The sequence below is a fragment of the Oncorhynchus nerka genome, linkage group LG11, assembly GCF_034236695.1.
Source record: "Oncorhynchus nerka isolate Pitt River linkage group LG11, Oner_Uvic_2.0, whole genome shotgun sequence".
Taxonomy (NCBI): domain Eukaryota; kingdom Metazoa; phylum Chordata; class Actinopteri; order Salmoniformes; family Salmonidae; genus Oncorhynchus; species Oncorhynchus nerka.
Genome location: NC_088406.1, coordinates 71,167,543 through 71,181,638, shown reverse-complemented (window position 1 = coordinate 71,181,638; position 14,096 = coordinate 71,167,543). Strand labels below are relative to the sequence as shown.

At 44.0% G+C, this 14,096-nt stretch overlaps 2 protein-coding genes across 3 annotated transcripts in view; one reads left to right on the top strand and one right to left on the bottom strand.

Annotated features, from left to right (window-relative positions):
- Nucleotides 1-3,555, top strand: part of LOC115145605 (FHF complex subunit HOOK-interacting protein 1A-like) — a 51,309-nt gene extending 47,754 nt beyond the window's left edge. For both annotated transcript variants that reach the window (XM_065024901.1, XM_065024900.1), the window contains 2 exons: nt 144-264; nt 1,033-3,555. In XM_065024901.1, the coding sequence (XP_064880973.1) occupies nt 144-264; nt 1,033-1,235 (324 nt within the window). In that variant the 3' untranslated portion in view covers nt 1,236-3,555. The remainder of the gene's footprint in view (nt 1-143; nt 265-1,032) is intronic.
- A 1,585-nt stretch (nt 3,556-5,140) lies between these two features.
- LOC115145609 (glutamyl-tRNA(Gln) amidotransferase subunit B, mitochondrial-like) overlaps nt 5,141-14,096 on the bottom strand; it is a 17,130-nt gene continuing 8,174 nt past the window's right edge. The window contains exons 7-13 of the mRNA XM_029687115.2: nt 11,824-11,908; nt 9,816-9,860; nt 9,108-9,300; nt 8,625-8,758; nt 7,447-7,525; nt 6,318-6,452; nt 5,141-5,504 (exon numbers count right to left, since the gene is read on the bottom strand). Coding sequence (XP_029542975.2) covers nt 5,379-5,504; nt 6,318-6,452; nt 7,447-7,525; nt 8,625-8,758; nt 9,108-9,300; nt 9,816-9,860; nt 11,824-11,908 — 797 coding nt within the window. The 3' untranslated portion in view covers nt 5,141-5,378. The remainder of the gene's footprint in view (nt 5,505-6,317; nt 6,453-7,446; nt 7,526-8,624; nt 8,759-9,107; nt 9,301-9,815; nt 9,861-11,823; nt 11,909-14,096) is intronic.

The following is a 14,096-nucleotide window of genomic DNA, read 5'->3' as shown; positions in this document are numbered from 1 at the left end:
TGTAGATCGTTACAATTAAATCCATATTTAATCCCTCTTTGTAACACAACAAAAAAAGTAAAGGGGTGTGAATACTTTCTGAAGGCACTGTATTTCCTGTCTGATGTTCTACTGATGTTACTATATATGTGTTTCCATATCAGGTACTAGCCTCCCTTAAGAACCAGATAGAGCAGCAGGCCTCGACCAAGAAGGACTTCCCGGAGCTGATCACCTCTGCCCAGCACTGTCTCCTGGCCAGGGAGAGTTCACTCAAGGGTCAAGGTGAGACTTGATTGACTACAGTACCCATAATGCTCTGTCCTACATATCCGGTTCCATGTTAGTAAAGATGTTCTGAAGCTAACGTAATGGCTTCCCTGCCAGGATACATAGTGTTTATAACAACCGTATAACTGTGTACTGTTACTTACTGGTAGTATAAATGTTTTGTTTGAATAGACGTTGTTCAATGTTGAATTCTGAGCTTTATTGTGAGCTATCCTATGAGCATCATTAGAATGTAATTTAGGTCTGTTTTGTAGCCAATAGCCAGGTCATTGAGATTCGAATAGATACAGGCAAAGCTTCCAGAGGATTTGAGGCAATATCCTAGATCATAAGACCAGTAATAAGCCTAGCAATAACGTTGTTTCTAATCACTGCAATGCAATGAAGCACCACTGAAAGATTAAAACTGTATCTGTGCTTAGTTTGTGTTGTTTGGTTCCTCCTCGAGAATATATTCAGCTTGGTCATGAAGCGTTGCAGAAACAACTCAGGTCCTTCTGACGTTCTTCTTCTCATACTTCTCCAGTCTACTGCATTCCCACTGGTTTCTCCCCACCATTTTATATGCGAGCTTTCTCTCCGAGCAAGGAATGTATTGGTATGAGATTGCATAAGATTTAAAAAGAAAAATGAGACTGATATAAAAGGGAGAATTTCTTCTTTCAAGTGGACTAACATGAGCTTGCTACAATGTCCAACTGCAGTTAAATGCTACTATTACTAATGTTTTATTTTTCATCTCTATTTACTTATCCTCCACAGATACAAACAGCGGAGACAGCCGAGAATGTTCCCCCCTGGAGGCAGGAAGGATGATGAAGAGCTCTCCTCCTCCCCAGCCCAAGACCATTTCCCTGGCCAGGACCGAGGTCTTCGCTACCGTCCTCTTCACAGAGTTCCTCAAAGAACTGGCGGCCATTGCGCAGGAGCACTCAATACTATCGCACGTCCCTATGGAGGAGTAACGATATAATAACATTGTAATAATGTTATAATAACATGTTATTATAATGTTTTAATAATGTTATGGTAGCGTTGTCTCACAGGGAAGGAGTGAGTGTCTGTCCCTGACCTGTTGTGTCCACTCGGGTCATTTTAAAAGTTTTAAAAAGACTCTTTGAAAGTTTTTCATGTTTTCCACTACTTGACGAAGAAGACTATACCTCTTGGATTGATTCACTCGTCTTTTATCTCTCTCCCTGAGGCAGTTTTTAAATTGGGTTATATATACATATATATATATTTGAGGCTAATATATTTTTCCAAACCAATATATAAAAACGTCAGGCTCTGATATACAGTAACACATAACTTACAGGAATCTCTCACCCATTTGATGCATTTACCATTGATACCCTCAGACAGACTCGTGTATATGGTTCTGCCCTCAGAGAGTTGTATGCATAGGCCTATGTCACATCCAAGGAGCAGGTCATGTGATTTATAATGACTGGAAAGTACTGACCTACTTCAAGCCTTTGGTGGAACCCCTGCACCAACCAATAAGAATGCTGAAATGGAAGCTTGGGGCGAATCGACCAAAGACTGAATAGAATGGAACAGGCTGAATGGAACAATGGGAAGTTAATGATACACAAAGGACACATACTCTGTCCCTTTAGGCTTTTAGACTTACAATATTGCATTCATAAATGTCAATGTACTGCCCTGGTAGCAACAGCCTCTCCAGTGACCAGCTCTAGTTGTCTTGTAGTGATGGCCACCATACAATGGGGACTTATACGTGGCCTTACCGAAATCTCTGGTGGTGCTGTGTTGTCACCCTGGGGTTGCATGCTGTACTGGAAATAATCAGGAGCCTATTTTGTCAGGATCTCTCCCTGCGGAGTATTCATCACTAATCAAATGTTATTTGTCACATGCTTCGTAAACAACAGGTGTAGACTAGCAGTGAAGTGCTTACTTGGGCCCTTCCCAACAATGCAGAGAGAAAGAAAATAGAGAAATAGTGGAAAAGTAATAATAAATCCACAATGAGTAACGCTAACTTGGCTGTTAACACGGGGTACCAGTAACAAGTACCCTAGCAGCACCCCTCTAAACTACTGGTTAGCGCGTTGGTGTTAGAAGTGGGATGCTAGTGGGAGTCCCAATCATCTCATACTTACTTTATGAGTTGGTGTAGACCATGGCATTCTCTAATGCTATGTATCCGGTGATCGTTGTTATTCAAAACTCTTGACTGAAGGAGAGGCCTAGTAAGTCAGACTATCAGGCTCACTGTACAAAACAAGTTTGTGTGTCGCTAAATACCTTAAATCAAAGACTTTCTTTGTTCAATAGACCTATTTCAATTATGTTATGTTTTGAATGCACATTAGATATTCAAGTTAGAAGTAGTTTTTATTTTATTTAGGGGTGTACTTCAGGACACTGGGTTCTTCTGACGTCAATTCTTAATGCTGCGGCTAACTCCATTTTCCCATGGTGCACCAGGTCCTGTCCACTGAATGCACTTTATTTATAATATCTCTCTAAAAGGAGCTTTCCATATCAGGGTGATGCACTCAATGTTTGCATCCAAAACAACATCTTATTTCCTATGTAGTGCACTACTTTTGACCATATAAATCAAGAGTAGTGCACTATATGGGGTAATGGGTGCCGTTTGGGAAGCCCTCAATGTCTTAGCCTTATTTTAGTACTTTATGTATATAATTGGAAAAAAGAATCAAGGAAGCAGCACACTATGCAAATCATTATTGATATTTGAGGTATAAAGATTACTTTATTATGTTTTGTTTCCTGATGGGGTTGGGTATTTAATACAGAATGTACTTAATGTCACAATAATGGAACTGTTTTGTAGCGAGAGGTTCTATTGCCATATTTTTTGCACAGAAGTTGTAACTTGAGTTCTGTCTTCTTGTTGCTGTATTAGGGAATGCATGTTTCTTGTATGTTTTTATGAGTCAAGTTGGGAAGATTGGAATACATCACTGTTGGTTGGTTCATTGATGATTTGGCACATTCATTTTAGCATTGAATGTTTAAGTTTGAATTCCAGACTAAGACATGGTCTACCATTAGCAACAAATAAATAGCCTTGATTTTAATTGACGTAATTTTATTTAAGGTTTTGATTTCAACCAAGGAGACATTTTGTTACAATGTCTGTCCCTATTAAATCGGTATGTTAGGGAAGAACTACCTAAAAATTGGTGCCTGAATTTTGAATGAATTTCCTCCTGTTGTTTAGTGTCTACTCTGGGCTAAGCATGGTCATGTTCAGTAGGCATAAAAGTGAGCTTATCCATTTAGAAATGCTCTTTTTTGTTTTCTTTTGCAAAACTTTTTCCTATGGTGCATCCTAATGAACATGACCCAGAGGATGAATGTGAATGCAGCTGCAAAGGCAAAAATATACCACTGTCTGCTCGAACTAGTCCACAAATTGGACCGATGGACAGTTTATGGAATGCATCATTTCTTGCCATTGCTAAATTTGGTGATGTACTCTATATTTTCTAGTAGTAGAATGTTGTGTGGAGCACATTTACTTCAACCAAATTTAGAGACACAGTTCTCTTCAGTTGCGTAGAGGTTTCATTCCAAAGATAAGTAGTCTAGTTTCTCCCTTTCTACAACTAGTAGCATCCATTTTAGATGGCAGCGATGACCTTGTCAGGTTACTCCAGTGTGTATTCTTCTGTCATTAAAGTCAGAGGTTCCAAGGAATTATTTGAATAAAGATATGTATTGTATTCTTTATAATATGTTTTTATTGAAGAACAGATATGTCATGTGTTTTGACAGCTTCTCTACCCAAATTTATATTTTAGCTTCACCTCGGCAAAGGTAAGTAAAATGCAAAACACATGGAAAACACATTTTTTCTTTCCGCTTCTTTCGCCCAGAAGTGGTTGTGTTTTCAATGGTTTGTTCAGTGGACTCCACTGGCCTCATTTAGTAAACAATCCCCCCTCTATCCCTGTTCATACCTGGTTCTAACATGCAGCCTTTGTCCTGATCTTTTCCAATTCTGATTCTGGCCACATTTATGGACGATTAAAAAACGCATTGTGATCAGATCTAAGTCTACACGGACAAGATCAGGACGAATGTTAACAGCAGGTATAAACAGGGCTTCTGACAGCCATTCATCCAGTGACCCAGCTTCTGTTCAAAACTAGGTCTTCTTCACAGGCACTGAAACAGCAGCCAGCCACAAACCCTCTTTTTTTATCAAGAAGTCCAATTGTGTTATGTACAATACTTCTTATATAGGTCACTGCATACGGCATTCAATAGAAACAAAGGGGATGAATGGGAGGCAACTACCTACGTTACCAAACTGAAGTCACATACCCACAGCCAACCAGTATTGAATTACCGCGTGATTTGACAAAACTCAATATTCAAGCCAACTGAATGTAAGAGATGCCTATCTCTAGAGACAAGCATAGAAGGCTAAACGATAGATGTAGCTCCTTCATTTGACAGCCACAAGGGGGCGCTCACTACTCATGACTACTTCCTCTCTCTCCTTTGACTGAACACTGACCTCTAAATCATTCCTAATCCGATCCATTTTAGAGGGAGTATCAGGAGATACATTGCATATAGTACTTCAGTCCTCTGTTGCTCTCCTGATTCATTTCAGTGCTGCCAGAGGACAGTGATAAAAGCAGAAAGATGACTTCTGGGACGACTCCCAAACTGCCTGGTAATGGGCCATACCTTTATTAGCTGTGTTCGCCATTGGTGGGTTCAGAGTGTTCCAAACTGCAAAGGGATTCCAGAATGGCTCTGTTTAAAGTGTGATTATCATGGAGGATGTGTATGTCATTCCCGTGACAGTTTTAGATGAAGTGTGTGTTTGGGAGGGGATAAGTGTGCACACTCCAAAGAGAATTAGAATATATTTATGTACACAAATAAAAGTTACAATACAACTGCAACAACTTAAAGGCGGTTACGGTGCCAGAAGACAACATGAGAGACAGTTGATTTAGCAACAAGAATCCTCTTGACCAGAGGACATTAACTATGATGAAGCCATTATGATGTCATGCTTGCTGCCTCTTGGACCAGTTTGATATTCCACCAGGCATGTCAAGGTGGCCACAGACAGTGTTAGTTAGTCCTCAGGAGGTCTTCTGCTCCAGGATGGCCCGTACCAGGACTGGGTCAGCCCTGCCTTTCGTCTCCTTCTGGACCAGACCCATGAGCTTGTTCAGAACCTTCTTGTTCCCACTGCGGATGGCTTGGACCTGTAGGAGGAACAGTAACAGCAGCATAAGTCACAAATACTTACGATTGCATTTAGTTTATTGATCATCAACAGAATTCTATCAAGACTGGCTACTAGCAAAAAGTCAATGACCCTGTACACTCCAAGCTCCTCATTAAGCTCAGGGACCTGGGTCTGAACACTGCCCTGTGCAACTGGGTCCTGGATTTCCTGATGGGCTGCCCCCCAGGTGGTGACGGTAGGAAGCAACACCTCCACTTCGCTGATCCTCAACAAGGGGGCCCCACAAGGGTGTGTGCTCAGCCCCCTCCTGTACTCCCTGTTCACCCATGACTGCGTGGCCACGCACACCTCTAACTCAATCACAACAGTAGTAGGCCTGATTTCCAACAATGACGAGACAGCCTACAGGGAGGAGGTGAGGGCCCTGGAGGAGTGGTGCCAGAAAAATAACCTCTCTCTCTCCTAATGACAACAATGAAGGAGCTGATCATGGACTTCTGGAGACACAAACTTAGTGGAGAAGGTGAAAAGCTTCAAATTCCTCGGCTTACACATTACTGACAATCTGAAATGGTCCACCCACACAGACAGTGTGGTGAAGAAGATGCAACAGCACCTCTTCAATCTCAGGAGGCTGAAGTCATTTGGCTTGGCCCCTAAGACCCTCACAAACGTTTACAGATGCACAATTGCTGTCGGCCTGAATCACCGCCTGGTACGGCAACTGCACCGCCCCTAACCTTCAGAGGGTGGTGTGGTCTGCCCAACGCATCACCAGGGGCAAACTACCTGCCCTCATTGTGGCAGCTCTTGCCCAGGGTGGCCGCACCTGGTCTGGGTGTGAGTCCACCACCTTCTGGCAAATGCTGTGGATCTCTGTGCTGTCGTTGACCATCCCCAGGTCCTGCTCCTTGACGATCTGCTGGGCCGTTTTACCCGGGGTCTTCCACAGCTCCTGGAACACCTGTATGGAGCAATGAAACACTCAGGTTGAACCCCAATTGAAAATGATAATATATGCTGAGGGTACAAAACATTAAGGACACCTTCCTAATATTGAGTTGCACCCCCCTTTGCCCTCAGAACAGCTACAAATCATCAGGGCATGGACACTACAAGGTGTTGAAAGCGTTCCACAGGGATGCTGGGCCATGTTGACTCCAACGCTTCCCACAGTTGTGCCAAGTTGGCTGGATGTCTTTTGGGTGGTGGACCATTCTTTTTTTTTTTGGGGGGGGGGGGGTTTACCCCTTTTTCTCCCCAATTTCGTGGTGTCCAATTGTTGTAGTAGCTACTATCTTGTCTCATCGCTACAACTCCCGTACGGGCTCGGGAGAGACGAAGGTTGAAAGTCATGCTTCCTCCGATACACAACCCAACCTAGCCGCACTGCTTCTTAACACAGCACGCATCCAACCCGGAAGCCAGCCGCACCAATGTGTCGGAGGAAACACTGTGCACCTGGCAACCTTGGTTAGCGCGCACTGCGCCCGGCCCACCACAGGAGTCGCTAGTGCGCGATGAGACTGATGGCACAGCTGGCGCTGCAGTACAGCGCCCTTAACCACTGCGCCACCCGGGAGGCCGGTGGACCATTCTTGATACACATGGGAAACGGTTGAGTGTGAAAAACCCAGCAGCTTTGCACTTCTTGACACACTCAAACCAGTGCGCCCGTCAACTACTACCATACCCTGTTCAAAGGCACTTAAATCTATTGTCTTGCCCTTTCACCCTCTGAAGGCTTAAAAATCTTTCTTTAACCCGTCTCCTCCCCTTCATCTACACTGATTGAAGTGAATTTAACAAGTGACATCAATAAGGGATCATAGCGTTCACCTGGACTCACCTGGCCAGTCTGTCAGGGAAAGTGTTCATATTTTGTACACTCAGTGTAGTAACACATATGGACTTTGCTTTAAATGTTTAGGATGTTATGCCATCTTGTTATCTCTCACCTGCTTGGCGATAGAAGAAGAGATTTGTCCATTCTCCTGGAGATTCAGTATCTGGGCTAGAGCTTGAGGAGAGATCGGACTGAGAGAGGGAGCGAGAGAGAGAGAGATATGAGAGCGAGAGACAGATATGAGAGAGAGAGACAGATATGAGAGAGAGAGACAGATATGAGAGAGAGAGACAGATATGAGAGAGACACATATGAGAGAGACACAGATATGTGAGAGACACATATGTGAGAGACACAGATATGTGAGAGAGAGACAGATATATGAGAGAGAGCAAATGAGCGAGAGAGAAGGAAGAGAGAGAGAGAGAGAAGGCACAGGAGATGTCATTAGACCCAGTCTATCCTCTCCTGTGTGACAGTGTGATGGTGTCTATCTACCCCGGAGTCACTGTGCTTATAATGAGAGGCTATTTGGCCCCATCTCTCTCTGTGACAGCCCATTGCTACCTACATGGCACATGATCATCACTGCTGTCACCAATCCCCGAGTCAGACACACACTGAGCCAGAAACACACAGTCACATACACACTGACTGAGTTATGAACGGAAATATGGCTAAACAAACACGCGAATCCACACAGAGTCAACATCCACTCTCACTTTCTTCAAAACGACAAAAAGGCACACAAACACCCACCCATCCACTAGTTCTCAGACAAAGACATAAAACAAAACACATCATACTTTACTCTGTTTGATCAGTCTTAGAACAGTCTGGAGTGTAGGATAAAAACAGTCATATAGAAAAACAACTCAAAACACTCAGCTTATTACCCAGATATATTCTCTATTCACATTCACTGTCTGCCATAGTAATAACGGAAGGAATCAACATGAAGATGGATAGGAAACATCGCAGGGAAAAAGCACATAAATGATGCTTCCAGTATGGAAATGATTTCAGGCCTCCGTCTAGCCAAGATGTTGGATCCTGAGATAGGATCTTCAACATGGGGTTTGAAGTCAACGCAAGACTGAAAAGAGGAGAACAGAGGAAGGGGAGGAGGGACACATGATAGGAGTTCGGGAGGAGGGGAGAGAGAAGAGGGCGAAACAAGATGAAGGATGTAGAGGAAGAATGATAGGAATGAGGTGGAGAGGAGAAATAGAATGACTGAGGCTAGAGGAGGACACAGAGGAAGAGGATGAGGACAACTGAGTATCTCACCTCTGGCTGACACTCAGGTTCTGTTGATGGAGGAGGCCCTGCAGCTCGTTCATCACCCAGCCAATCACCTTTCTCGGCCCAGCCTTGGTCTCCCTGACGACGGCCTCAAAGTAGTCCATCAGCCCGTCCTCATTCTACAACAGGAGGCCCAATGAAACACACGCAATGATACTGTATATACAACAATCTACTGCGCCTTGCTGGACAGAGGCAGAAGCACAGACAGGGTAACTGGCTGTGCAAGAATAGGTTACTTTGGGTAGTTATTAAATTGAGAGACAGTGAGGGAGAGAATACAATGGAGAGATAAAGGAAGGGGGGGAGCAGAAACGAGTGCCAGAAAGTGGGAGGGAGAGAGACAGACAGGAAGACAGAAGATGAAAGCCAGAGAGATGGAGGGAGAAACCTACCTACCATCAACTATAATTAACTTGCTCAGTTGGACGTTAACAGACACGTCTACATACTGTAGTAGTCACTCACCACCAGGGTGAAGCTGTGTTCGGGGAGGATGCCGTAGGTCTCCACCAGCCTCTGCCTCCTGACGCTGGGCAGCTCCGGCAGCCTCTCCCTCACCTCCTCCAGAACCACCATCTGGCTGGGGGCAACACCAGGTGGGGCTGTAGAGCACGCCTCGTACACCATCAGAGGAGGTAGGTTGGGCTCTGGCATGAACCTGGAGGGGGTGAGAAAGATGGAGAGCGAAAGGAGAGAGAAAAGGTGGGAGAGAGAAGAGAGAGTGAGGGGAGAGAGAAAATGTGGGAGAGAGGAGAGGTGGGAGTGCATGTGTGACAGAGGGAGCACCCAGAGCGAGCACAGTTAAAGACAACAGAGGAGAGAGGGAGCGAGAAAGAGAGGCAGGACTGAGATAAGAGAAGATAGAGAGAGAGCTGTTATCAGCAGTAGAGAAAGATAGACGACGATCTTAGACGACACAATCACAACACAACAGTAGTAGGCCCGTGTGTCACACGGTCAGACAAAGGGCTGTCTCCTCTACACACACACTTGTGTGGCTGCGTCACACACACACATATACACTTGTGTGACAATGACCTCTCTCCTCTCCATCCTGTCTTGCTCCCCCTCTTCTCTCCATGCAGGCCCTACAGCTGTGATCGTATAATACCACACACCATGCTGGAGGCTGTGCTGCTAGAACATACTGAAGTGAATATGAGTTGTACTCACCTGTAGTCCTGAAGGCCCTCCTTGTCTCTCATTGGAATGGTGTGACTGTAAAACAGAGGGACACATGTTATGGCTTTGAGGTACTGTATAACGATAGTGTTTCGCTCGTTACAACAGTTACTACGGCAGATTGTTCATGTTGAAGAGGCTGTAACTATGGGCGAGGGCCACAGGTGTGAGGTGAGGGGCCCCCAGTCATTCTGTGTATTTCTGGACCATGACAGAGCTGTGGGCCTTTGCTGTCAAACACACTCCATCAGGCCCAGCGCGCACACACACACACGATGGTGTTATAGGCAGGTTGACGTTTATTGTCATGAGTCTTGTCCTGGAGGCAGAACTGAGCGATTTCCCCTTAGATAGGCCAGCTGCAAAGTCAAAATGGCCTTTTTGTTCTTCATTTAAGGTTAGTGTTAGGCATCAGGATATTAACAGTGTGGTTAAGGTTAGGTATAAAATCAGATTTTATGACTTTGTGGCTGTGCCAGCTATTGACCACTTTGCAAAGCTGCCTCCAGAACAAGATTCATGACGAAACACGCTAACTTGCGCATTAGAGGCAGGCCCCAGCTGTGTGAAGAGCAGCTCATTTCATGGGCTTTACAACCCTTGCTAGCAAGCTGATCCACAACACCAGACACTGACTGACTCCAAGTGGCCTCATTCATCATCCTTAGTTACTAAAACGTTTTCAAATTAAACCTCAGAAGAGAGAATGTCTTGAGATCAAATATCACACTGGAGATGGCAATACAGTGTTTAACTTCTTATGGCTGCAGGGGCAGTATTGAGTAGCTTGGATGAAAAGGTGCCCATTGTAAACGGCCAGTTCCTCAGTCTCAGTTGCTAATATATGCATATTATTATTAGTATTGGATAGAAAACACTCTAAAGTTTCCAAAACTGTCCAAATATTGTATGTGAGTATAACAGAACTGATATTGCAGGCGAAACCCTGAGGAAAATCAAACCAGGAAGTGGCTTCTATTTTGAAAACTCCATGTTCCATAGCCTCCCTTTGCTCCATTTAAAGGGATATCAACCCGATTCCTTTTCCTATCGCTTCCTCAAGGTGTCAACAGTCTTCAGACATAGTTTCAGGCTTTTATTTTGAAAAAATGAGCCAGAAAGATAACATCGTGTCAGGTGGTCGCATGAGTTTTGCTCGCGCAACAGAGTTTGGGCTGCCATTGCCTTTCCCACTCCTATTGATAAAGACATTTGCGGTTGATATAATATTGATTTTATATTTTAAAAACAACCTGAGGATTGATTATAAAAAAACGTTTGACATGTTTCTGTGGACATTACGGAAACTATTTGGAATTTGTCTGCGTTGTCGTGACCTCTCTTTCCTGTGGATTTCTGAACATAACGCGCCAAACGCGCCAAACAAACAGAGGTATTTTGGATATAAAAAATAATCTTTATGGAACAAAAGGAACATTTATTGTGTAACTGGGAGTCTCGTGAGTGAAAACATCCGAAGATCATCAAAGGTAAACGATTAATTTGATTGCTTTTCTGATTTTCGTGACCAAGCTACTTGATGCTAAGTGTACATAATGTTTTGTCGAGCGATCGATAAACTTACAAACGCTTGGATTGCTTTCGCTGTAAAGCATATTTTCAAAATCTGACATGACAGGTGGATTAACAAAAGGCTAAGCTGTGTTTTCCTATATTGCACTTGTGATTTCATGAATATAAATATTTTTAGTAATATTCATTGAATGTGGCGCATTGCAATTCAGCGGTTGTTGATGACAATTATCCCGTTAACGGGATTGCAGCCATAACAAGTTGATTATGGGGGGGGGTTATCTGACCCAAATAATTATTAAAACCCTAAAGAGACGCATCCTGTGTACATTGTACCGTATCCTGCGAAACATCATATTCTTAGTCAATAGACATTTTTGACATGTTATCAGAAACACTCTCACTGTAACATAATGGGACTTGTCGGCATGACTTGGTTCGAGGGTTGGTTCTAGAAGCCTCTTACCCAGTCTTGCCATCAAACGACCGTGTCTCGTTCTGCACCGTGCCGCCGCTCTCCAGGACAAACATCTGTCTCTGGATCTCATAGTCTGTTGATGAAAATACACACGCACAAACCAGGCCTGATCAGAAGCAAGCATCCAGCCAACTGGCACGGTGTTAGATCCTCCCAACATCTGCCATGACACATGGCCATGCCTGAAGTCTCCTAACTGCTGCTACATTAGTTCTCTGTGACAAACGACTATCTGGAGTTTTGACTTTTAAAAACCCTTTATCACTTCTCTGCACTAAGCTAAAATGGAAGTCTACTCTTGGGATAAATAATGAAAGCGGCCAAGTCACTTCGTATCACACGAACTGTTAATGGCCTGCTGCTCCTGGTGAAGAATTTCAATGGCCCCTATGACTCTCCACCGTCTCCAGTAAGTTGGAGAGAAAATAAAAAAGTTTGATGGGAAACTCTGTAGAAGTGGAATTAGTGTTGATGGGAAATCTATTGTTCTGTAGAAAGCCAATTTAGCCTAAGTTAGGCATGCAAACTGTGTGCTCAGTTGTTCACTGAAACAAATGGTCAATAAAGTTGTATTCTATATCTTCCTGAGTTTGTGTGGGTAGGAAAGGCCTCGTGCTTTCTAGTCAATGTTAACGATCCCTCTACACTAAACGTCTCTTTAGAAGCCTTTCCATCTTCAGTTCCTGTCAACATAAAGCCTGTTTCTCTGATTCCTGTGGGCAGAGAGAGTGACGACTGCCTTCAGGGATAAACCACCTCAGAAAGAACAAATCATGGAAAGACGTATGAAGTTGAGACAAGAGGAAGTTTTGGCAATTACTTCACTGAGTTGTCTGAGAGAACATTTACACAGGCGAAGACAGATAAGGCCGGTTTTGTGTGTGTGTGTGTGTGTGTGTGTGTGTGTGTGTGTGTGTGTGTTTGTGCCTCATGGTGTCTCTAATCTTTGACTCCCAGTTTGACTTGCAGTGCACGCATAATTACACAGCCCTCCGTCAGACGACTGTTTCAGAAAGATGACAGCCCATGAAAAGGATTCCATGCTGTTCACTCTTTTTCTCTCTTTCTGTGTGTGTGTGTCTATATTTCCCTGAGTGTTCATCCAACTAGCTCATTCCAGACCCACTGGGTCGTGACCGCTTCACTTCAGTACCTCCACTAAACCCCCACCAATGACAATGAGGATATACCTTCACACACTATTATGCCAACCTGAACCAAACTGTTCTGGCTCAGATATTGTCTATTCACATGGTCCTATTCAGCACGGTTCCAGCAACTATGGTGAAGGCTTCAACCAGGCCAGCTCAGTACAGCTTGGTTTGGCTCAGCTCAGTTTGGCCAGAGACACTATAATATAGTCTATATAATGACGAGATGGTCTTGTCTCTGCCCTAACAATGGGAGTAGTTGTCGCAAAGGCAGAAAGGCACACGTGTGAACAATAGACTCAATGAACTCCAATATAAAATTGTTATATAGATATATATATACCTGTCAGCAACTGGTGTCCACTAATTTTAAGTGGTTTATATATATATATATAAAAATTAGTATGTGGAAAACCACTTAAAATTAGTGGACACCAGTTGCTGACAGGTGTATAAAATTGAGCACAAACTCAAGCAAGCATTAGCAGTAGAATGGCCTTACTGAAGAGCTCAGTGACTTTCAACGTGGCACTGTCATAGGATGCCACCTTTCCAACAAGTCAGTTTGTCAATATTCTGCCCTGCTAGAGCTGCCCCGGTCAACTGTAAGTGCTGTTATTGTGACGTGGAAATGTCTAGGAGCAACAACGGCTCAGCCACAAAGTGGTAGGCCAAACAAACTCACAGAATGGGACCGGCGAGTGCTGTAGAGCGTATAAATCATCTGTCCTCGGTAGTAACACTCACTACCAAGTTCCAAACTGCCTCTGGAAACTTCAGCACAATAACTTTTCGTCAGGAACTTCATGAAATGAGTTTCCAGGCTGAGCAGCCGTTTGGCGGATGCCAGGAGAACGCAACCTGCCCCATTGCATAGTGCCAACTGTCAAGTTTGTTGGAAGAGGAATAATGGTCTGGGGCTTTTTTTCATGGTTCAGGCTAGGCCCCTCGGTTCCAGTTAAGGGAAATCTTAACGCTTCGAGTTCTAGACGATTCTGTGCTTCCACTTTTGTGGCAACAGTTTGGGGAAGGCCCTTTCCTGTTTCAGCATGACAATGCCCCCGTGCACAAAGCGAGGTCCATACAGAAATGGTTTGTCGAGATCGGTGT